Genomic DNA, 21,059 nt, shown 5'->3' on the forward strand with positions numbered 1-21,059 from the left:
TCTTTTTTTTGCAACGATTGATCTCTTTTAATTGATAGCCTTGTGCGTAACGATTTTGTAATCTAGGCTGTTTACCTTTTGAGTAATTGCTATCTCTGCAAATAACTGTATGAATACAAAAGTGCAAATAATTGGAATTTATATTTGGAGACGGTGGCCCCCTGTTCACTCCAGAGAAAACAGCTGAAAGTTTGGATTGTTCGGATCTTTAGGAAAGGGGAGGGGGAAGCCCTCAAAACATTCACTGATCAATTCATCTTCCCATTGCATCATCCTACAGTTCAATTTCACCACTAGCTGTCTGGAGCAGAAAATCTTAGGAAGGAAAGGGTCTCATTCCACTTTTTTGATACAACTATATTGAGAACCAGCGAGGTGTAGTGGTTAAGAGTGGTGGTTTGGAGCGGTGGAGTCTGATCTGGAGAACCGGGTTCCCCACTCCTACACATGAGCGGTGGAGGCTAATTGGGTGAACTGGATTTGTTTCCCCACTCCTACACATGAAGCCAGCTGGGTGACCTAGTCACACCCTTTCAGCCTCACCTACTTCACAGGGTGTCTGTTGTGGGGAGGGGAAGGTAAGGTGATTGTAAGCTGGTTTGATTCTTCCTTAAGTGGTAGAGAAAGTTGGCATATAAAAATCAACTATATTGTATGACATTAACGCATTAACGATGGGGCCAGGTCTCTAGTCAGTCTGGAAACAGAGTTGTATTGTATTGTATTGTCTGCTATGATGTTGTCTCAAAATGTCAAGCTGTTCCTGGCAAAGGGGGTTAGTTCTGTCCCTGATAATGCAGTCTAGGAATATTCAGTAGTTCACTGTGACATTTTTTGCGAGGCACTTTGCAGATACCAATCGCTTGTGTCCACCATGAGTTAGATTCCACTAGTTTAACGGTCTCAGAAAGTTATCAGAGCATCATCTAATCAAAGCGGCTTGGATGAATTTCTCTTCCCACAGCCCGAGGATATGGACAGATTGCTTGGGGGGAGTCCATCTGACATCCTTTGAGCTTGACCCTTGCCAATCTTGGCTTATTAAAAATAGCCAGAAAGGATTGTCCAGGAGATAGCAAATGCTTTTTTCAAACAAGGGTATTTATTTATTTCATTTATTGCCATTTTCCTCCCTAGGCGGAACCCAAAGCAGCTTACAACATTTCCCCGCTCTCCATATTATCCTTACTTCAGCCCTGTGAGGTAGATAAGGCTGAGAGTGTGTGACTGGCCCAAGGTCACCCAGCAAACTTTCAAGGCAGGGTGTGGATTTGAACCTGGATCTTTGAGATCCTAGTTTTTCTAACCACCACACCACACTCAGTAGTACCCATCGTCTCAAAGGAGACAGTTGGGAACCCCTTCTGGAAATAAATTACAAGAACTCAATAACTGCTGAGTTATTATGAATATCTCCTTTGGGGGCAAGTTGCTCAAGTATATTTCAGCCAGACATCTCCAGACATTTTTTGGGGTGTGTGTGTGAATGATTTACACTGTTTCAGTGGGGCTTCAGGCCTGGGTCTGGAACTGAACTGTGTTTCATCAACCTGCTGGATTACCTACGGGCACCACGTTGGGGACCCTTAATCTACGTGGATCCACTGGGGAGGTCATCCAGAGATTTGGAGTCAAGGATATGTTGATAATGGCCAGCTCTAGTTCCCTAATTTATCAGATACAGGTGAGATGTTGAATGTCGTGTATTACTGTGTAGAAATGTTAATGGGTTGGATAAAAGCCAATCAACTGAAGCTCAGTCCTAAGAGACCCAGTGTGGTATAGTGGTTAAGAGTGGCGGACTTTAATCTGGAGAACCAAGTTTGTTTCCCCACTCCACCAGTGGCGGACTCTAATCTGGTGAACCGGGTTGGATTCCCCCACACCTACACATGAAGCCAACTGGGTGACCTTGGGCTAGTCACAGTTCTCTTTGAGCTCCCTCTGCCTGGCCTATCTCACAATGTCTGTTGTGGGGGGAGGCAGGGAAGGAGATTATAAACCGGGTTAATTCTCCTTAAAAGGTAGAGAAAAATGGCATATAAAACCAACTCTTCTTCTTCTAAATTGGAAGTGTGGTGGGCCAATAATGCAGCTAGTCAGAGAGTGAGGAACTGGCTTTGTTTAGGTGGGTTTGCACTCCCTGAAGAGAGTATATATGTGTGTGTTTTATTTACTAAAATTTTACGCTCTTTTCCCATGAAAAACACCCAAGGCATCATAGATGTAATAAAACAGAAAATACAGTAATGATTTAAACAAGAACAATTAAGAGCAATTAAAACCCCAAGACACGAACATTAGATTTCCTCATTATTTTCCTGTCACCTCTACACGCTTTGCTGGGATTTGGATCGGAAGACAACACGCCCTGGATTATGATAGGAGATCCCAACTGGGTTAGACAGGGCGTCCAAAGCCAAGTGGATGGAACAGCCTCAAGGTAACGTTAGAAAATTAAAACCATGTAATTTTAACTTTTAATAGATTTCATTGTCTACTTTTTTAAATTATTCACTCTCTGTGTTATAATTATGTATACCTACCTTGAGGCACTTGCTACCTTTTGGAAAATATAAATAACTACAGGCCAGCACAGCTCAGAATGTATGCTGAAGGAAATTGTTCTTATCCTCATATATGCAAACTTGATCAGGGTCCTCTTCTTGGATTGCAAGACGTCATAGTTCCACTGTACACTGCATTGGTCAGGCCACACCTGGACTATTGTGTGCCGTTCTGGAGGCCTCACTTTAAAAAGGATGTGGACAGAATGGAGCAGGTGTGACGAGGATGATCAGGGGCCTGGAGACCAAGCCCTTTGAGGAAAGGCTGAGGGAGTTGGGAATGTTTAGTCTGGAGAAGAGGAGGTTGAGAGGGGGACATGATTGCTCTCTTTAAGTATTTGAAGGGCTGTCACTTAGAGGAGGACAGGTTCCTGTTGACAGGAGAGGATAGGGCTCGCAATAATGGGTTTAAATTGCGGGCAGAAGGACACCAACTGGATATTAGGGGGGGGGATTTTACAGTAGAGTTTTTGACCAAAAAAACTCTTTTTGACAGCCACAATCACACTTGGGTCTCCTTGCTTCATCGCTGTCTAGCCCGAGTGCCTGGGAAACAGCTTTGTGGCTGTGCAGTAGCTATGGCAGTGGAATTTTGTTTCCTTCTGAAATTGTTCCCCCCCCCCCCCGCCTGAGGGTCACAAATGGTTGGGATAGGTAATGAAATAACATGGAGAAAGGCACATGTGCAAAATAACAAGGACTTAGACAAACTCTCAACTTTACTTTTTTAAAGTGTTCATAATCACTGACTTACTGATTTGCTGTCTCTGTATTTAAATAACTGGTTGCAGAGAAATGACAAGTACGGGGGGGATTACGACTCTGATCAGCAGAGTTGCCAGCTCCGGGCTGGGAAATACCTGGAGATTTTTGGGGCAGAGCTTGAGGAGTGTGGGGTTTGGGGAGGGGATGGACTTCAATGCCATAGAGTCCAATTGCCAAATCAGTCATTTTCTCCAGGTGAGCTGATCTCTATCTGCTGGAGATCAGCTGTAATAGGAGGAGATCTCCAACTAATATCTGGAGGTAGGCAACGCTACTGATCAGGCTGTGTGATAATGCACAAGCATGAAATGCTACTAATACCATACTGTATGAATACATGGAAAGTAAACTGACAGACAGGCTCATGAACACTGGAACTGCTTGCCGAAAAACTGGCTCCTTGCTTGCAACAGGTGAGCAGCATATGAGCCAAATCAGCAGGTGTTCAAGCATTCCAGCTTGTGAGCATTCCTAACTTTGGCGTCTGCAGTAAAAAAGAGATCATGCAGGATTCAACAGTCAGCTGATATTTACTCAGTATATGTGTAATCCAGAAGTTTCTGAGTGGCATCCATCGATCACAGACCCAAGATCCAAGAGACACCCATCTGGAGACAATGCATTCTGTTGTTAAATGTTTAGCGCTTGTGGTTTCTCTATGTTGTTACAGAGATGGGTTTTAATTTGACGTGCTGTGTTTTAATGTTTGGGAGGGAAGGTGGCATGGTATAGCCCAATCTCTTCAGATCTTGGAAGCTAATCGGGGCTAGTACTTGGAAGGGAGACCACCAAGGAAGACTGCAGAGGAAGGCAATGGCAAACCACTTTTGCTTCTCACTTGCCGTGAAAGCCCTTTGCTGGGATCGTCAGAAGTCAGTTGTGACTTGATGGCACATTGCACACACACACACATTTTAATGTTCACTGTTTTGCATTTTATCTTGTTTTTGTTTTGGAATTTGCCCAAGACCTGTTCCAAACGTATACTCCTGATCAATTATAGAAGCCTTTGCAGGTAGGCTAAATTTCTCATCGTGAATTGAAATGATCAGATCTCAGTTAACTTACCTGGAATAACAGGGATTGCTTGGCCCTTTGAAAATGATTCCTGAGATGGAAATAATCACAAATGTGCTGTCACCTTACCTCCTCCAACATCTGTGTTAAATTAGTTCAGCTAACCTGCTGGGTGCCAGTAATTTACGGGAGACGAATTTGAGAGAGCCGATAATTGCATCCACCAGTGGCAACAGGCCAGGTGGTTTGACCTTGCAAGCCCCACTTAGCTCGGCTATCATACACTCCTCTTCCGATCGTATACTCCTGATCAATTATAGAGTAACTGGGACAGACAGCATGTTTGTTCTCTCATTGTGGGACTGGAGTGTGAGAGAGAGCAGGACTCCACATGCTATCCTTGCTCCTAAGGTCCACACATTCATTTCGTGGTCCCAGTAAAGCGCCCACACAGAGTATGGTATGGACATAGGCCTTGCCCTATGTAATTGAGAACCCTGGGTTGAACTAGGTACCTCTTTGCTACCGGCGGGAGGTTTTTGGGGCGGAGCCTGAGGAGGGTGTGGTTTGGGGAGGGGAGGGACTTCAATGCCACAGAGCCCAATTGCCAAAGTGGCTATTTTCTCCAGGGGAACTGATCTCTATCAACTGGAGATCAGTAGTAATAGCAGGAGATCTCCAGCTAGTACCTGGAGGTTGGCAACCCTAGGTTGATTGTATAGGAGTTCTTTCCTGATTAAGTTTGGGGACAGGATGCACAATCCCACGCCTCCCAAGCAATCAAGATTCAAACCTCTGCTCAGCCATGGGTGATGTTTAGAGCATCCCAGGTGCCTGCTAATGGCGGGCAATCTTCTGTTGCCCGCCAACACTTTCCCAGCAGTATGGAACTACGTTAACTATTTTGGGGTATATTTCATAACATTTTTTTGAGGGAAAAAATTATTTATGTCCCAGTACCAGAACAAATCCGGTTTATATTGAGAATCAGGAGAAATAATAACAATAGATGTATCTTTTTATTCACATGGAAAAGCTGAAGCAAGCCATTATAGTATACATTTATACAAAGATTGGGTGGGGGGAAACCAACCCCATAACAAGGAAGATGATCAGAAAATATGGTTCCTTATGAAATGCAATTATTACATACACTATCAAACCTTTTCAAAAGTTATTTTTGTTTGGCAACAAATTCATCTCCACCTGAAAAGTGGTTTCCTTCAAAAAAAGCACAAGATTCATGCAGCATGTATAGAAACGATCCTGAGAGTTTGCCTTCCTTAGAAAAAACGGTAAAAAGATATATCTGTCTTTCAAAAGTTCATAAAATGCAAATGCTATATTCATTGTCAAAACTATACAAAAATATGAACCTAACTTAATATTTACTAAAAAAAAAAAGTTTTTAACCCCACTTCTTTGCGATTTTGGTAATAAATGTATTTTCTTAAGTTCCTGCACTCAGAAAAGGGAAAAAAAAGCCACAGTGTTGTTTACAGACTTCTTCAGGTTACATTAAGGCAGGTGTAAGCAACGGGTCCCATAGGCCGTATCCAACCCAACAAGGATTCCCCGCCCCAGGCCACGCAGTGGGTGGGAGTTTTCTAAAGGAAAACATTACCGGGAGGGATACAGTGTGAGGACCTTATAAGTCCAGCCCCTTGGTGAAGGAGATCTAGAAAAGGGGGTCTGTGATAAATGAGGTTAATTAATGAGAACAGAGCCAAAGTATACACAAACACATGTGATAAAATCCTGAAAGCGGTTTCTTTCCGTTAAGGGGAGATGTGCCCTGAATTTTGTGGATGTGCCCTGAATTTTCGGCAAGCATCCACCTGTTCGTTTTTTGCTGAAACAATTGTTCGGGCAGCTTCCACCGCAAGAAGCAGTTGGAGCAGTGTGTAGAGTTGTACAGCAGGTGGGTGGGGGAAAGATTAAGTGGGCCTGTGTGTCTCAAATTTTTGGCAAGCATCTACCTGATTGTTTTTCGCTGAAATGATCCTTCAGGCAGCTTCCACCACACACGAGTGTCCCACAGATAGGTTTTAAGGTAAATACACATGAGGACTGTCAGGGCAGTGTGTACAGCGATGGGTGGGGGAAAGATTAAGCACATGCACACTTCTTTCTCTACTGAAAAAGCACCTGCTACCAGTGTAGCTTTGACTTGAAGAAACTTTCATCAGGATTTGCATAAACATGTTTGTGTGTAATGTATAATTTGACCCTTAGTTACTGCTTACTTCCGGAGTAATCCCCTCCCTTGAATTTATCAGGCCAATGTGAAGTGAGCAGTTTCAGGAATGTGGCCTGTGTAAATTAATACACTTATTAGGACTGTTACCTGATTAAAGAAGTTGATTCTATGAGTTCTAGTCGATTTATCAATTAATTGATTAAAACTGCATATGAAAACCAACTACAGTTCTGGAGAAAAGAAAACCATCCCTTTATTCTAAATTTTGCATGTATGAGTCATAACAGACACCATCTTAGAAGAGGCCAGTGAGGGAGGAGGGAGGAAGGAGTGCCTTTTCAAAGATGGCGCCTACCATCCAGTGTTTTTGGTAGACATGTGTATTAAAAATAAGTTTAAGCACTTCAAAATCTGATGTCTGTTTAATCAGGAGGCACCTTTCTAATTCATCAAAAGGTTTTCAAATCGATCAACCTAACTGATTAATCGACAATATGTTGCAGCCCTAATATTTTATATAAAAAACATGGAAAACAAACATGTCTTTCATGATCTGAAAAAGGAAGAGTACAAAAACTGAGTACAAACCAATCATTCTGAAATTTCATAATACACCTTTCCAATAGATAAATGTTCATAAAAATATGTCAAATCCTAAACCATGAAAAACCAATTATAATACATTTTTTTCTTTGTTCTGCTACATAAACCAGCTTTTCCATGAAACAAGGAGGCAAATTCAGGTACGAAAACATAATTTACTTATTGCTTTTGCTACAATTTTGTTGGGTTTTATTTTTTTTACATATAGTCATAAATTACACTATACAGTATAAAATATTTGATAGGAATACATTTTATGGTCTGTTTAGGTTTGCTGGTTTCAATTCTAGCAACAAGTACAAAATTAAAAAAAACAAGTCACAAATGAACTTTAAAGGCACTTCTGCTTTTCAAATAAGAGTTGGTTCTTAGTTGATTTTGTGGGCTTTTTTCTGCTTTCTTATATTAGAAATCAGGTTGATCTTTGTACATTTCATAGGTTGCTGAGGCACCATAAAGGTTTAGAACATTCCAATTTCTCAACAGTTTTCAGGCTTCGACAACATTCTTTGTCGCGTTAAGTCTTCCTGTTCTCACCTCCGCTTTCCAATACACCTATTCCTCCTCCTTCTCACTTCTTCTGAAAGTTTGGCTTCACCTCCTCAAGTCCCTTTGCAGACCACCTTCAAACTTCCACTTCCCGTGCTCCCTCCTGGGCGTCAGGGGTCACCCCAATGTCAAAGCAGGTGACTATCATGACGTGCGACTTACACAGATTCACACACTGCTCCAGTTCATCAGTCACTAGTTCCAGTGCCTCCAGATAGTCCTGCGACTCCTTGTCAAGATCAGGGTCAACCTCAACTGTAGCATGAAAAGACAAAACACACATTGGTCAGTATCAAAACAAGGGACTGTCGATGTGAGGTCAGGACTCTGAACTCTGCTCGTCACTCAAATTACAGGGGCCGCTGGAGGAGAAGACCACGATACAGTAATTGGACAGCAAGAACTCTAGCATATCAGCCTAAGGTACCACTCCCACAACGTGTCACAAAACTTGTCAGGAGCTTGCAGACAATAGACAACCAAACTGCCAGAGATGTCTTGGTGATTCCCTTCCAAATTCAGTTGCACACCCAAAATGTGTGTCACAGAATGTGGCTGGGCGGAAACATACATTGGGTGGTGTTCTGGTAGTTCAACCTCTATTGTTACTGAACCATGTCAATGGATTATGGCTTTTGCTAAAGGCTTTTTTGTTGTTATTTAAACGCTAACAAAATTTCCATCCAGCTGGGGAACATTGTGACTTTCTAATGTATCCCTATAATTGTTCTTTTGTTTATATTGTTTTTATTGTGTTTTTATAATAATTTTATTTATATTGTAAGCCCTCTTGAGTGCCGGAAGGGAGAAAGTTGGATAATCGATGCTTTAAATAAATAATAAATAAATAAAAACCTCTCAATTTCAAGCAAAATCTTCATTTATTAATTAAAATATCGTGAGTGTCTTGGCAGCAATGGAGAGCCAATAATCAGATGAAATTCCAGCCATGTTAGTGCACTGCCACATTTTCTGAACTCCTACCAGTACTGGTAGATATTGCCTGGATACTGGTGGAGGAGCAACACCTAGCTAGGAGTGGGAAGCTAAAAGGCTGTGCCCAACTTGATGGGCAGAAGAAACTACAATGGCTGGGGTGGTGGCAGCGACTGTTAGCCCTGCCACAGATTCTCAAATATGCAATATGGAGAAACACAACATCCCTGCCTCAACAATGTTTAACACACTTATAGTGCAATCCTAAATAGAGTTACAACCTTCTAAGTCCACTGAAGTGTAACTCTGTTCAGCATTGCATAGTCTTTCAGCCATTAGTGCACAGCAGGGATAAGAAACTAGTTTACATCATTCTCAAGGTGGACCTATATGGTATGCTCAACACAGGTCTACTGCTGAAATCAACATCCCTGTGTGTCGAGTTCTCACCTCACTTCTTCTAGTAATGTTTAGGCACACAGATATGCCATGATATGCCTGTCCTTGCCATACATCGTATCATATGGTGATACCATTAGGAAGTCTAAGTGGGTCTCATCACTGGGAGACAGTGACTCAGGGATGCCGTTTTCAGTGGTAGCCTTGCATTGACCATACCATGTAGCGCCACTTTCGGTTCAAAAGGGTCTATATCAAAATGCCAAGTTTTAGAATGATGTACAGAGACATAAATGTTGATTGCTCTGAGTCACTGAGGAGCAGCCATCATCAAAAGAGAAGCTGGAAGCACTTTGAACAGTGGAATGGAGATCAAAGGAGGGAAATGCTGAGTGGCACCAGAGTCCAGACAGACCATTAGAAAGCCATCAAAGAACCCAAAATACTTAACATGCTTGGACACATATTTAAGGCAAGCCATGCATTTCCACAGACCCTATGTTGACAGACTTTGTTGCTCAGTGCTCCTACTTTGCTGGGTTCTCACTCCATCTGTAACAACCTTGGAGCTAATTCCCAGGTTCGGTTATTGAGGCCAACTTGGAAGGCTTTAAGAGGGGAGTGGACATGTCCATGAAGTATTCATGGCTATTAGTAAAAATGGATACTAGTCATGATGCATACCTATTCTCTCCAGGATCAGAGGAGCATGCCTATTATATTTGGTGCTGTGGAACACAGGCAGGATAATGCTACTGCGGTTGTCTTGTTTGTGGGCTTCCTAGAGGCACCTGGTTGGCCACTGTGTGAACAGACTGCTGGACTTGATGGGCCTTGGTCTGATTCAGCACGGCCTTTCTTATGTTCTTATCAGGTGCCAGTGGCTTCTGGGTGATTGGATTATTTCATCCCCAAGCACAACTCACTTTCAGGGTTTGCTGAGAGCCACCGTAGACCCCAGGTACCTGCCCCCACGCACGCACACATTCAGAAGTCACAAAAGATAAATTATTTGAATGAGTATGCCATTCTGGTGGTCCCTTTGGCATCTCTTTAACCCCCGAGTGACCTAGTCCCCAGAATTTTGTGTCCCTGGTTCCCCTTTCTCACATGAAGTTGCCTTCTACTGAACCAGACCCTCGGTCCATCAAAGTCAGTATTGTCTACTCAGACCGGCAGCGGCTGTCCAGGGTCTCAAGCTGAGGTCTTTCACGTCACCTACTTGCCTAGTCCCTTTAACGGGAGATGCCGGGGATTGAACTTGGGACCTTCTGCAGGCCAAGCAGACGCTCTGCCACTGAGCCGCAGCCCCTCCCTGCAGCCCTGCCCACTTTATTCGAATCAGGGGGGCACCGGCTGCGATCCCTGAGCGATACATACACTCTCCTTTCCACTTATTCGGATCCAGCATCAACCTGCTTTTCGTTTCTTCCAACTCGTCTCTCAAGAGCTCGTGTTTTGCTTTCACTTCTCTAATCCGCTGATGGCGCCTCTCCAGGATTTTCAACTTGGTATTAAAATAGATCAGGCCCTTTGGGGAGACAAAACAAAAAAAATGTGATGACTATTAGTGGCCGCGGGTGCCTGCTTTTACTCCCCTCCTACACATAATTCAGCTTTAACTACTGATTTGCAACACGGGCAGTGTAATGTTAAACAACGGATGCGTTCCCTCCCGCCCGCTACCCCTGCTGGAAGTGGACTTTCCTAGATACTAATCTAATAAAAGGGACAGGCTGTAGGCACTTAAGGCTTTTATTGCCATCCTCTGAGTTAATGTACTTCTCTTAAATGACAATTGTGTGTACAGAAACTGGTTTCACTCCCAGTGCAATCAGGCAATAAAAGAGACTAAAGTAGCAAACCCGTGGGAAGAACCAGACGCTTCCCAACCCTGTATTCGCCTATAATGAGCAAAGCAGGGTGGAGTGGACATTTTCAGAGGAGAAACTGCAAGTCGGAGGAGATGCTTATTCCTCCCTCCCTATCCCTTTTTTGGGGGGGTTAACCCTTCCACCCAGATTCTTCTCTCCACTTGACTGGGAAATCCAGTCTTGAAGACATGCTGGAGAAAAGTGGTGGGGGGTGGAGTTGCGGTGAATATATGAAGGAGGGGGGGAAGCCTGTGGCTTCTCCTTTGGAGAGACCTTTTCAAGTTTGTACCCGCCTACAGATTTTCACCTGTGAATGCCCCCTGAATTTTGCTATCCTCCCCTTGCCTAAACCTTCAGCAAATGCCTCCCTGGCACTACCCAAGTGGTTCCTCCCCTGCAATGGCTCTCTCCTCTTGTCAATCTCCTCCTGCCCGAAGCTCCTCCCCTCCAAATGCTCCCTCCCCATGTCAATCTCCTCCTACCTGAAGCTCCTCCCCAGCAGATGCTCCCTTCCCTTGGCAAACTCCTCCTGCCCGAAGCTTCTATCCTGCAGATGCTTTTTGCACCCTGTCTCGTGGCGAAAGTTTCTCCCTTGCAAATTCACTCCTTCTCCTACAGCAGAGGCATAACATGGCCACAGGAGACAGCATGTTTGATGCCTGAAAGTACTGCCCTTATTTGTAATAAGGAACATTATTCAGTTAGGCAAATCCAAAGCTACGACTTACCTTTTCAACATCCTGGAAAGGCTGTTGCAAAAGAAAAAGGAAGAAACAAACTTTAAAAAAAATGGTTGCAAAACATTGTCTGCTCAGAACTAGCCAGGCTGTTTTTACCAACTGCAAAGAAATTAAACCTGATGCAACATCTTGAATTTAACCGAATTCTAAGCAGGGCGTTTTATGCCGCTGACATAAAGAGTTAATGACCCTTTAGAGAAGAAGGCCCATAAAGCTTCATCAGGCAAGCAATGATTATAAAACCTTCTTGTAATGTAGTAACTGATATTCTCCACTCACTCCATCAGCTACGTTCCACATAGTTAATGGCAGGCGGCAATTATTTTCTATGGGGAAGGCACCCCGACATACAAACAGTAAAGATCAATAATCACAGTGGCTTTAACCATGGCCCCTTCTCCCCTTAATACTGCCAGACCAGCATCAAAGCGGCAACCCGGCCACATCCGTTGCGCAATTCAAATTGCCCTGCGATGCTACAAAATATGCGCTGACCTCAGTTTCCTCTTGCCTGTGTCGCTGTAATCGTTCCACATCGTCAATCTCGTAAACTTTAATTTCAAATGGCTCTTTCAAAGTGCCCGGCAGAGGTGGCAGATCAACCCACTGCCTGGTGACATTTTGCTTTCTCCCCAGGGATGAAGACTCGGGCAGGGCAGCGGGGATGAGCCGACGGCGCTGGAACCCTGGAAAACAAAAAATAAACACTGTCTCTTCAGCGTTCTTCGCCATGTGAAGCCATAAAATATCCACACTTGGAATACTGTGTGCTGTTCTGGTCACGTACCTGAAAAAGGATACTGTAGGAGCTTGTAAAGGCACAGAAAAGAGCAACCAAAACGAGCAAGGGGCTAGAGCAACTGCCCTATGAGGATCGGTTAAAACACTTAGGGAAGTTTAGCCTAGAAAAAAGGCGAGTAAGGGGAGACATGACAGAGGTTTATAAAATTATGCATGGCGTGGAGAGAGTGGATAGGGAGAAGCTGTTAAGAACATAAGAACATAAAGAAGGCCATGCTGGATCAGACCAAGGTCCATCAAGTCCAGCAGTCTGTTCACACAGTGGCCAACCAGGTGCCCCTAGGAAGCCCACAAACAATACAACTGCAGCAGCACCATCCTGCTTGTGTTCCACCGCACCCAAAATAATAGGAATGCTCCTCTGATCTTGGAGAGAATAGGGATGCATCATGACTAACATCCATTTTTACTAATAGCCATGAATAGCCCTCTCCTCCATGAACATGCAGAAGGTCCCTGGTTCAATCCCCAGCATCTCCAGTTAAAGGGACTAGGCAGGTAGGTGATGTGAAAGACCTCAGCCTGAGACCCCGCCAGTCTGAGTAGACAATACTGACTTTGATGGACCAAGGACCTGATTCAGTATAAGGCAGCTTCATGCGTTCATGTGAGTGCAAATTGTGTTTTTCAGCAGGAAAGGGGTGGGGAGAGAAAGGGTCAATGCTTCCCTCTCCCCCCACTGTCCTGCCCCTCAAAAAGCAGCCTCCGGAGCTACATTTTGGGGAAGAAATTTACAGCCTTTTAAAAATGAAGGAAAACACAATGTGTAGTTCTGGTGTTAATCATTTTCTCCCCCCCCCCCCCCGAAAACCTAGAACAACATGTTAGGGAGTGTCAAAGCGTTAAGCGCTCCAAAAGGTTACGCTATAATGTATCGACAGAGGAGAAGTCCAACTGGAGGGGGGGAAAAGGAAAGAAAGAAAAAGAAACCGTTCGTCATTTTCAAAAAGACCTTATAAAGCATTTCCTCGGGCAAAACCAAATACAAATCCATCAGCCAGTAATACCATCTCGATATGTGTGCAACTTTACACAGCTGTTAATATTGATTTGCAGGAGAGACTTAAGAGGGTGAGGCATAGCTGAAGGAGGCTGAACTGGGTCCTTAAACTGACTCAGAACAGAGAGAGGCAAATCGGCCGCCGGGGCCAGAAAGTATTTATTCGTTTGATACGTGCCCTGCCCGAACCTGTGAGCTCAGGATGGTTTGCCGCAATTTCAAAGTAACGCACATCTGTGTACACATGTCTGGACATCATTTCAGCCCAAACCTCAACGTTAGGGATCCCCAACATGGTGCGTGGGGAGGCGCCATGGCACCTACCAACACCTTTCCTGGCGCCCACCAAGTCTTTTCAGAAAGTGGGGGGGCAGGGGGGGGGCTCCTGACCAGTAGAAGAAGAAGAGGAGGAGGAGGAGGAGGAGGAGGAAGAAGAAGAAGAAGAATTGGTTTTTATATGCTGACTTTCTCTACCACTTAAGGCAGAATCAAACCGGCTTACAATCGCCTTCCCTTCCCCTCCCCACAACAGACACCCTGTGAGTTGGGCGAGGCGGTGAGGCTGAGAGAGCATGACTTGCCCAAGGTCACCCAGCTGGCTTCGTGTGTAGGAGTGGGGAAACAAATCCAATTTAATTTCCAATTTAACACAAGAACGTGGGATTAGACCAAGGCCCATCAAGTCCAGCAGTCTGTTTATGGGGTGCGTTTATGGGGTGGATCCAACCAATTTTTCCAAACTTCAGAAAATGGAGGAAAGATCCCCTTTTACCACCCAAAAAGGTTATGCCGGCTACTGTGGAACCTTCCTGGAGAAAAGCCACTTGAGACATAGGTTATAGTAAGCAGGGGCAAGATTGAGTGGAGGAGGAGGAGGTGGGGCTGAGAGAGCTCTAAGAGAGCTGTGACTTGCCCAAGGTCACCAGCTGGCTTCACGTGAAGGAGTCGGGAAACAAATCCAGTTCACCAGATTAGCCTCCACCATTCACGTGGAGGAGTGGGGAATCAAACCCGGTTCTCCAGATCAGACTCCACTGCTCAAACCACCTCTCTTAACCACTACACCACACTGGCTCTCTGGACAGACCCAATATTGTTATCTCTGCTTCTTTTCTATGAATAGTTATGTTTCCCCCCCTGGAAAAATAATTAATCAAACATTACTATAGCAAAATATGCAGATTGAAGGTTTGCTCTTCACGCTGATTTGCCCTTATCAAACTACATAAAACCCCTATCCCACATGAAGCTGCCTTATAGTGAATCAGACCATCGGCCCATGAAGGTCAGTATTGCCTCCAGGGTTGCAAGTAGAGGTCTTTCCCACCACCTACAGCCTGGTCCTTTTTAACTGGAGATGCCGGGACTGAACCTGGGTCTTTCCCACCACCTACTTGCCTGGTCCCTTTAACTGGAGATGCCGGGGATTGAACCTGGGACCTTCTGCATGCAAAGCAGAGGCTCTTCCACTGAGCCACAGCCCCTCCCCCAAAACATTGGAAGGATTAAACGCTGATGTCACCAGGAGCTGCTCAGAACTGATTAAAACAGTGTATCTCCAATCTATTTCTAATTTCAATTGTTTGTCTAAATACCCTGTAAAACTAATGAAAGCCTTAGGTCTGTAGTTAATTAGCAGCATTAATCACAAAGTTTAGTGCACTGGGATTTTTTAAAAAGCAAATTCTTTTCTCTTGCTTTAATTTTCACGTGGCGAATCTGTCAATCAAAAGCCCCACTAGAATGGTACTTTGCAATTACAATAATAAACATGGCTTGTTCAAGGGCTTTTTTTAGTTATATTTTTAAATGTTAAATTCCAGGGCTTTTAAAAAAATGTATAAGGGTTGTCAGACTCTTGATTGCGGTTAGGGAAGGCGGTTACGCAAGTTGCTAGCAATGGGGGCTTAGGGTTAGCACTCAATCAATGGGACTTCCTTCTGGATAGGATCAAGTTAATTAGCTTTAAAGGGATAGCTGCACTCCAGTCTGGTCCACCTTAATCTCAAGAGCCACCTTTAGAGCACCCTTTCCACCCCTGCAGGAATCTGCTACATCACAGACTGCTGCTGAGCGCGCGCCATGTGAGCATCCATCCGCTCTGCTCCCAATTTTATTTATTTATTTATTGCTTGTATTTATATCCCGCCCTCCCCTGTCTAACAGGGCTCAGAGTGGCTCGTGGCGCAATGATACAATAATTAAAACTGTTAAAACCACAATAAACTCGAGATATTACAATTAAACCATAAAAGATGACACACTATAATAAGCTTCCCGGATTAAAATCAATGATGACCTACAGAAAATTGGGGGTACAATAAATTATGACAGCCCAGGGGATAATCGGGAGGACTGCTATGTGGCGGGACTGGGTGGCAAACAAACAGAGGGGAGGGGTCCCATGTTCCAGGCCAGCATGTGATGTTAGCCGTATAGACCGTTTAACCGTTGCTATCTGTCAGGCCCTTAGCCAGATATTGATCCTCGCAGGCTCTAGCTCCGTGCAGGCCGGGGGTTGGCACGGAGTCAGGGCTCTGGTCATGTACTTCTGGTTCACATGCCTTTGTACAGTGTCTGTATCTATGCTCAGTATGGTATGCTTGTCCTGTTTACCACAATCACTCCAGCTGTATAAGCCTTGTTATGTCTGCCTACCCTACTCCACACCCATCTCTCCCCTGGACATCACAGACTCTTCTGCATACCACACCTAATCCCATCACGCCTGCTATTCACATTTACATACTGTTAACATTTACATACTAATGCTTGTCTGAATTCACTCTCCTCTACTTAAAGACAGATGGATTCACATTCTAGCTGTATCTGAAGAAGTGAGCTGTGGCTCACGAAAGCTCATACCCTGCCAGAAAATATTTTTGTTAGTCTTTAAGGTCTACTGGACTCTTGCTCTTTTCTACCCTGAGAAAGCTTATCATGATTTGTAGCAACCTGTGTACCAGCTTGGAAGTATGCTATGCTTTTTAACCATGCATCCTTGCCCTGATTTCTCATTAGTAGCCTTCTATGCCCTGAAGGCAGCCAGCTTCTGACTTTGTCTAACTTGCTCCTAAATAAAGTCTAAACTGCTTCAGAGCCTTGCCTGATGAGTTTTGCTTGAAGGCGACTAAGGACAAACACCTGAGTTTGACACTATCCTCAACTGTTGTGTTTTGGGAGCAGCACGGGGCTGATGGTTACTCACCCATGATTCCCTTGTGGATGGGTTAACACTGGGGTTTACATCAACCCCCACAACAGTATCCAATATTTCTGGAGCAGCATGGAGCATTCAGACAGGTAGGAAGCAACCGCATCTGCCCCATAAAGTAACAACTGGCCCTAAATAATCCATCAGTAGCTAACACTCATCAGACAGGACTTGGGAGTCAAAAGTACATCTTTATTTAGGACCAAGGCTTTCGATCTTATGCCTCTTAGGTTCTTATACACCCCTTGCAGCTCATATATTACTACAGTTTCAGAGGTAAGCCATGTTGGTCTGCAGTAGAACAGCTGGATTACAGTCCAGTAGCACTGGAGCCCTGACCTGGATGGCCCAGGCTAGCCTGATCTCGTCAGATCTCAGAAGCTAAGCAGGGTCAGCCCTGGTTAGTATTTGGATGGGAGACCACCAGGGAAGTCCAGGATTGCTATGCAGAGGAAGGCACTGGCAAACCACCTCTGTTAGTCTCTTGCCGTGAAAACCCCAAAAAGGGGTCGCCATAAGTTGGCTGCGACTTGACGGCACTTTACACACACACACACACACACACACACACTGCACTGGAGAGGCCAATAAGATTTTCGGGGTATGATCTTTCGAGGATCAAATCTGACGATGAGAGAAAGTTCGTACTCTGAAAATCTTGGTGTTCTCTAAGTTGCTAGTGGACTCGAATTTAACTATATTACTACATACAGCCTGCAAATGGCTTCTTATCACCTCCTGTATCTCTTCTCACCCTTCTGGCTAAGATCAAGTGTATGTTGGTTTGGGGGCCTGTTTGGGGGACTCTAATAAGTGGGCTACAAGACTGATGTGCTATGCATGGCTCCAGGCCCTGGGACATTAACAGATTTGTTTGAGCACCATTACATTTCGAAAACATCCCGTTATATTATCAGGGGTGGTGTTACCTGTTGATCTTTTCTTTGGGGATTTCAAACTTCTCATGCGACCTGGTGAAGATATCCCACTTTCACTCATGGAATCATGAGCTGATGATGCACTGCCAGTGGCTTCGCTGTCGCGGATCATACTTTCATAGCCGCTGCTGCCACCACTATGGTAAAAAAGAGCCGTCCTGCCCATTGCCGGTGGCAGCTCCCCACTTAAGACGCTGCTGTTATCGCTCCCATGCCCACTGCTGTACCGTTGGGGTCTCCGCGGGGCAGTAATCTTGCTGTACGGAGATGGCAGAGCCAAGACTTGCGACTTCTCATCACTCAGGTTAATCCCACTGTCGTTGCCGCTATCGGAATCAGTTGAACCTCGGAAATGGCCCATCTTGACCGAACTGCCCGATGCCAGCTCGTTCACACGGCTGTTGGCTGCCCTGATGGCTTGCTTGGTTCCCATGATTGTCCCCCGGCCTGGTTTGCTGCTGCCCCCCTGCACAGAGCGTGGGGCTGCTTTCCCACTCAGAGGGATGCTAGACGTCTTCCCAACAGACTGAGCTAATGACTTCACAGAGGAGCTCAGGGACTTAGACCCGTTGGCTGAAAGGCTGCGGCTCTTATTCCCGCTGGCTGGAGCCTTCTGGCTCGCTCCACTTTTTGCCTGACTATTTTTGCAGGGTAAAGGTGAGGTATATGACGGAGGTGATGTCATACCAGAGGGAGCAGGGGGAACGCCCAGCCTTGGAACCAACCGACCAGTTCTGCCATTATTAATGCCACCATTGCCGTTTTCCTTAGTTAGCGTGGCCTTGGCCCCGACAGATGTCAAGCTATCACACCTTTCAAGGGACATGTGGCTCCCATAGCGATGGACAGTTTCGCTTTTTGATGTCTTTGCCTTCAAACTCGATGTTGCTTTAGGCAAAGAGTGGTCTCCCTTGAGGCTGCATTTGCTGCTGGCGCTTTCAGTAGCACACGACCCGATTCTCAATTGCAAATCAACCTCATCCTCAGCTTTTCCCAGAGTGGCCCTAAAAGAGTCCAATCCCATAGCTTTCCCACCACCATTTGGTACGCCACCATTTTTCTGCTCAAGGCTCGATTTACGGACAGGAGGCGCGGGAGGTATCATCCCACTTGGCCTGGGTAACATGCTTGATTTTTGTTGCACATTCTTCTTTTTCAGGCTACCAGTGGCAAAACCAGCTTCAGAGATTCCCCTGCTCATGCCTTCAGAAGTCATACCATTGCCACGAGACACAGGAACCACGCCCAGTGTGGTGGCTCCTCTTTTGAGCTGTGGCATCTTTGTGATGCCTTCAGACTTTTTAGCAGCTCCGCTGGAAGACCTGGAGGACATCTCACAACCATCTACAACCCTCTGAGAACACGCTAGCATCGTCTGGGATTTTGTTGGCTTAGCCGAACCAGCAAAAGGTTGGACAAACTTCACTGGCTGTTTCTCAGTGCTCAACAGGGGAGGATTTGGAGACAGCAAAGTGTCTGCGGTTTTTGCTTCCAAGTGATTGTCCATACGAACTAGCCAAGGATCTTCAAACATCACACGTGACTTTTGCAGTTCCTTACAACTGAGGGTGGTATTGTTGTGGGTTGAAGATGAGGTAGTTTTTGTTCTCCGGGGAAGACTGGAGTGTATCGTTTCAATCACTGGTGTATTTGGCGAATTAGAAGGATTAACTTTTGCTGGCTGATCTGTGACACAAAGAGTACTTTCTGTCGGAGATGCTTTGGTAACGTCACGGTTTTGAGGGCTTCTATGGACACCTGAAGATGTTTTGCCTGAATGTATGCTCTCGCTCTCCAGCTCTGAAAAGCAAAACCCACTGTCGTTCAGGGTGGCTTTCAAAAGAACAGGGCAGTTAGGACCGCCCAAGTTAAAAGGTTCCTCAGACTTGTGACAGCCATAAGAAGACTGGGCAAGGAAACTGTCACCCGATTGGCCTCCGTCACTCTCGATTGTACAGATACTAACTTCGCTTAGCCATGAACTGATGGAGGAACGTCTGCTGCTGCTCGAGAATGGGTTCTCTGCAAAGGGTACTACAATGTCGATGTTGACCCCCGAGGCACTCGCCTGGGAGGTATATGCATCAAACTCATCATTTATACTGCTAATGATGCTAACTGGCCTAGAGCCAGAGGCAAGGGCTTGTAGAGAGCAGTCACTGTTAAAGCTGATGATGCTGGCAGGCCTTCCGTTATCCAAAATACCGCTGATAGAGAGTTCCTCAACCACAGTAAAGACAAGCTCATCCTCCCCATTGAGCTCCACAGGCTGCTGCAAAGTCACCGTCGTCGTCAGGATATCACGGTCAAAGCATTTTCCCCGGAAAGATGACCGGAATCTATGGACTTCTATACCCTCCCCTTGATGCTCTGAGTTGCTGCTGCCTGCTGAAAACATGCTTCCTTCAGGAGTAGGTTCACATTCACTCGCCGGTTGCTTACTCATTCCCACGGGCGGCGTCCGGATTGCGTGGCTGTGATCAAAGGGTTTTTGCTTGGCGTTCAACAGAGACGGCTGCTGCTGCTGTGGGGGCGGAGGTGCGGGGCTGGGTAAAGGTCTTTTCACATGCGAAGATTTCTCTTTTACAACCGGTTCAGCAACAGCTTGGTATTGCTCTTGGTTGATAAAAGCGGTACACGTCAGTGACTGGTAGGAATCCGACATCGTCTTCTTTTCCTCATCCAAATCCACCCTGCTGCTTTCTGGGACAGTTTGCTGTTTGGTGTGTTCTGTTTTTAAATGAACCCCTTTCTTCTCTGGGCAGCCACCATTGTGCTGGAAATAAACATGCCCTTTCTTCGGAGGCCCTGGTTCCTGCAAAACTCCTTTTTTAATTGCTCCCGGGGGAGAAGATGGTTTTGGTTTAGACTGTCCATTTTCTGCACTTCCTGGAATGGCGCTACTGCAGGGTGCAGCAGGAGCCTCCCCACAAGGAAACTTGACGGGCTCCTCGCTTCCATCAATGCATTCCAACCTCTCCTGCAACTCTGCAAAAGTGTTGCACTTGAAATGGTCTTTGTCGGAGCTTTTAGCTGGGGCAAAGTTGTCTTTGATTCTTTTCTTGTTCAGGGAAGGGATGATGGGAACAAACTCTGGGGGGCCTTCGTTATCTGTCAGTTCCCGGTCTGACAAAGCGGTACCATTGGGACCAACATAGATGACAGTATCGCAGGACTGTTCGCTGCTTGAGGAATAATCAGGCTCGCTGGATAAATTCAGTATAGGAATGTCGGGGTCAAGAGCGATGGTCCTTGGATGAAATGGTCTCAGGTGTGGCTTGCGTATGTGGCCTTCTTCACATGAACTTTCTCCTCCAGATGAACTTGATGCATACTGTTAATGGTAAAAAAAAGTGCATTGTTAAATTGTTAAACACATTAACAAGAGGATATCATAGGAGAAATATAGAGGATTATATATTTATATATTTATTATATATTTAGCATATTGTATCT

The 21,059-nt window shown here is 45.2% G+C and overlaps 1 protein-coding gene across 1 annotated transcript in view; it reads right to left on the minus strand.

Moving 5' to 3' along the window:
- Positions 1 to 6,969: 6,969 nt before the first annotated feature.
- Positions 6,970 to 21,059, minus strand: part of KIF26A (kinesin family member 26A) — a 194,649-nt gene continuing 180,559 nt past the window's right edge. The window contains exons 11-15 of the mRNA XM_056851244.1: positions 17,595 to 20,937; positions 12,146 to 12,336; positions 11,639 to 11,659; positions 10,417 to 10,567; positions 6,970 to 7,956 (exon numbers count right to left, since the gene is read on the minus strand). Coding sequence (XP_056707222.1) covers positions 7,778 to 7,956; positions 10,417 to 10,567; positions 11,639 to 11,659; positions 12,146 to 12,336; positions 17,595 to 20,937 — 3,885 coding nt within the window. The 3' untranslated portion in view covers positions 6,970 to 7,777. The remainder of the gene's footprint in view (positions 7,957 to 10,416; positions 10,568 to 11,638; positions 11,660 to 12,145; positions 12,337 to 17,594; positions 20,938 to 21,059) is intronic.

The sequence above is a fragment of the Euleptes europaea genome, chromosome 6, assembly GCF_029931775.1.
Source record: "Euleptes europaea isolate rEulEur1 chromosome 6, rEulEur1.hap1, whole genome shotgun sequence".
Lineage (NCBI taxonomy): Eukaryota > Metazoa > Chordata > Lepidosauria > Squamata > Sphaerodactylidae > Euleptes > Euleptes europaea.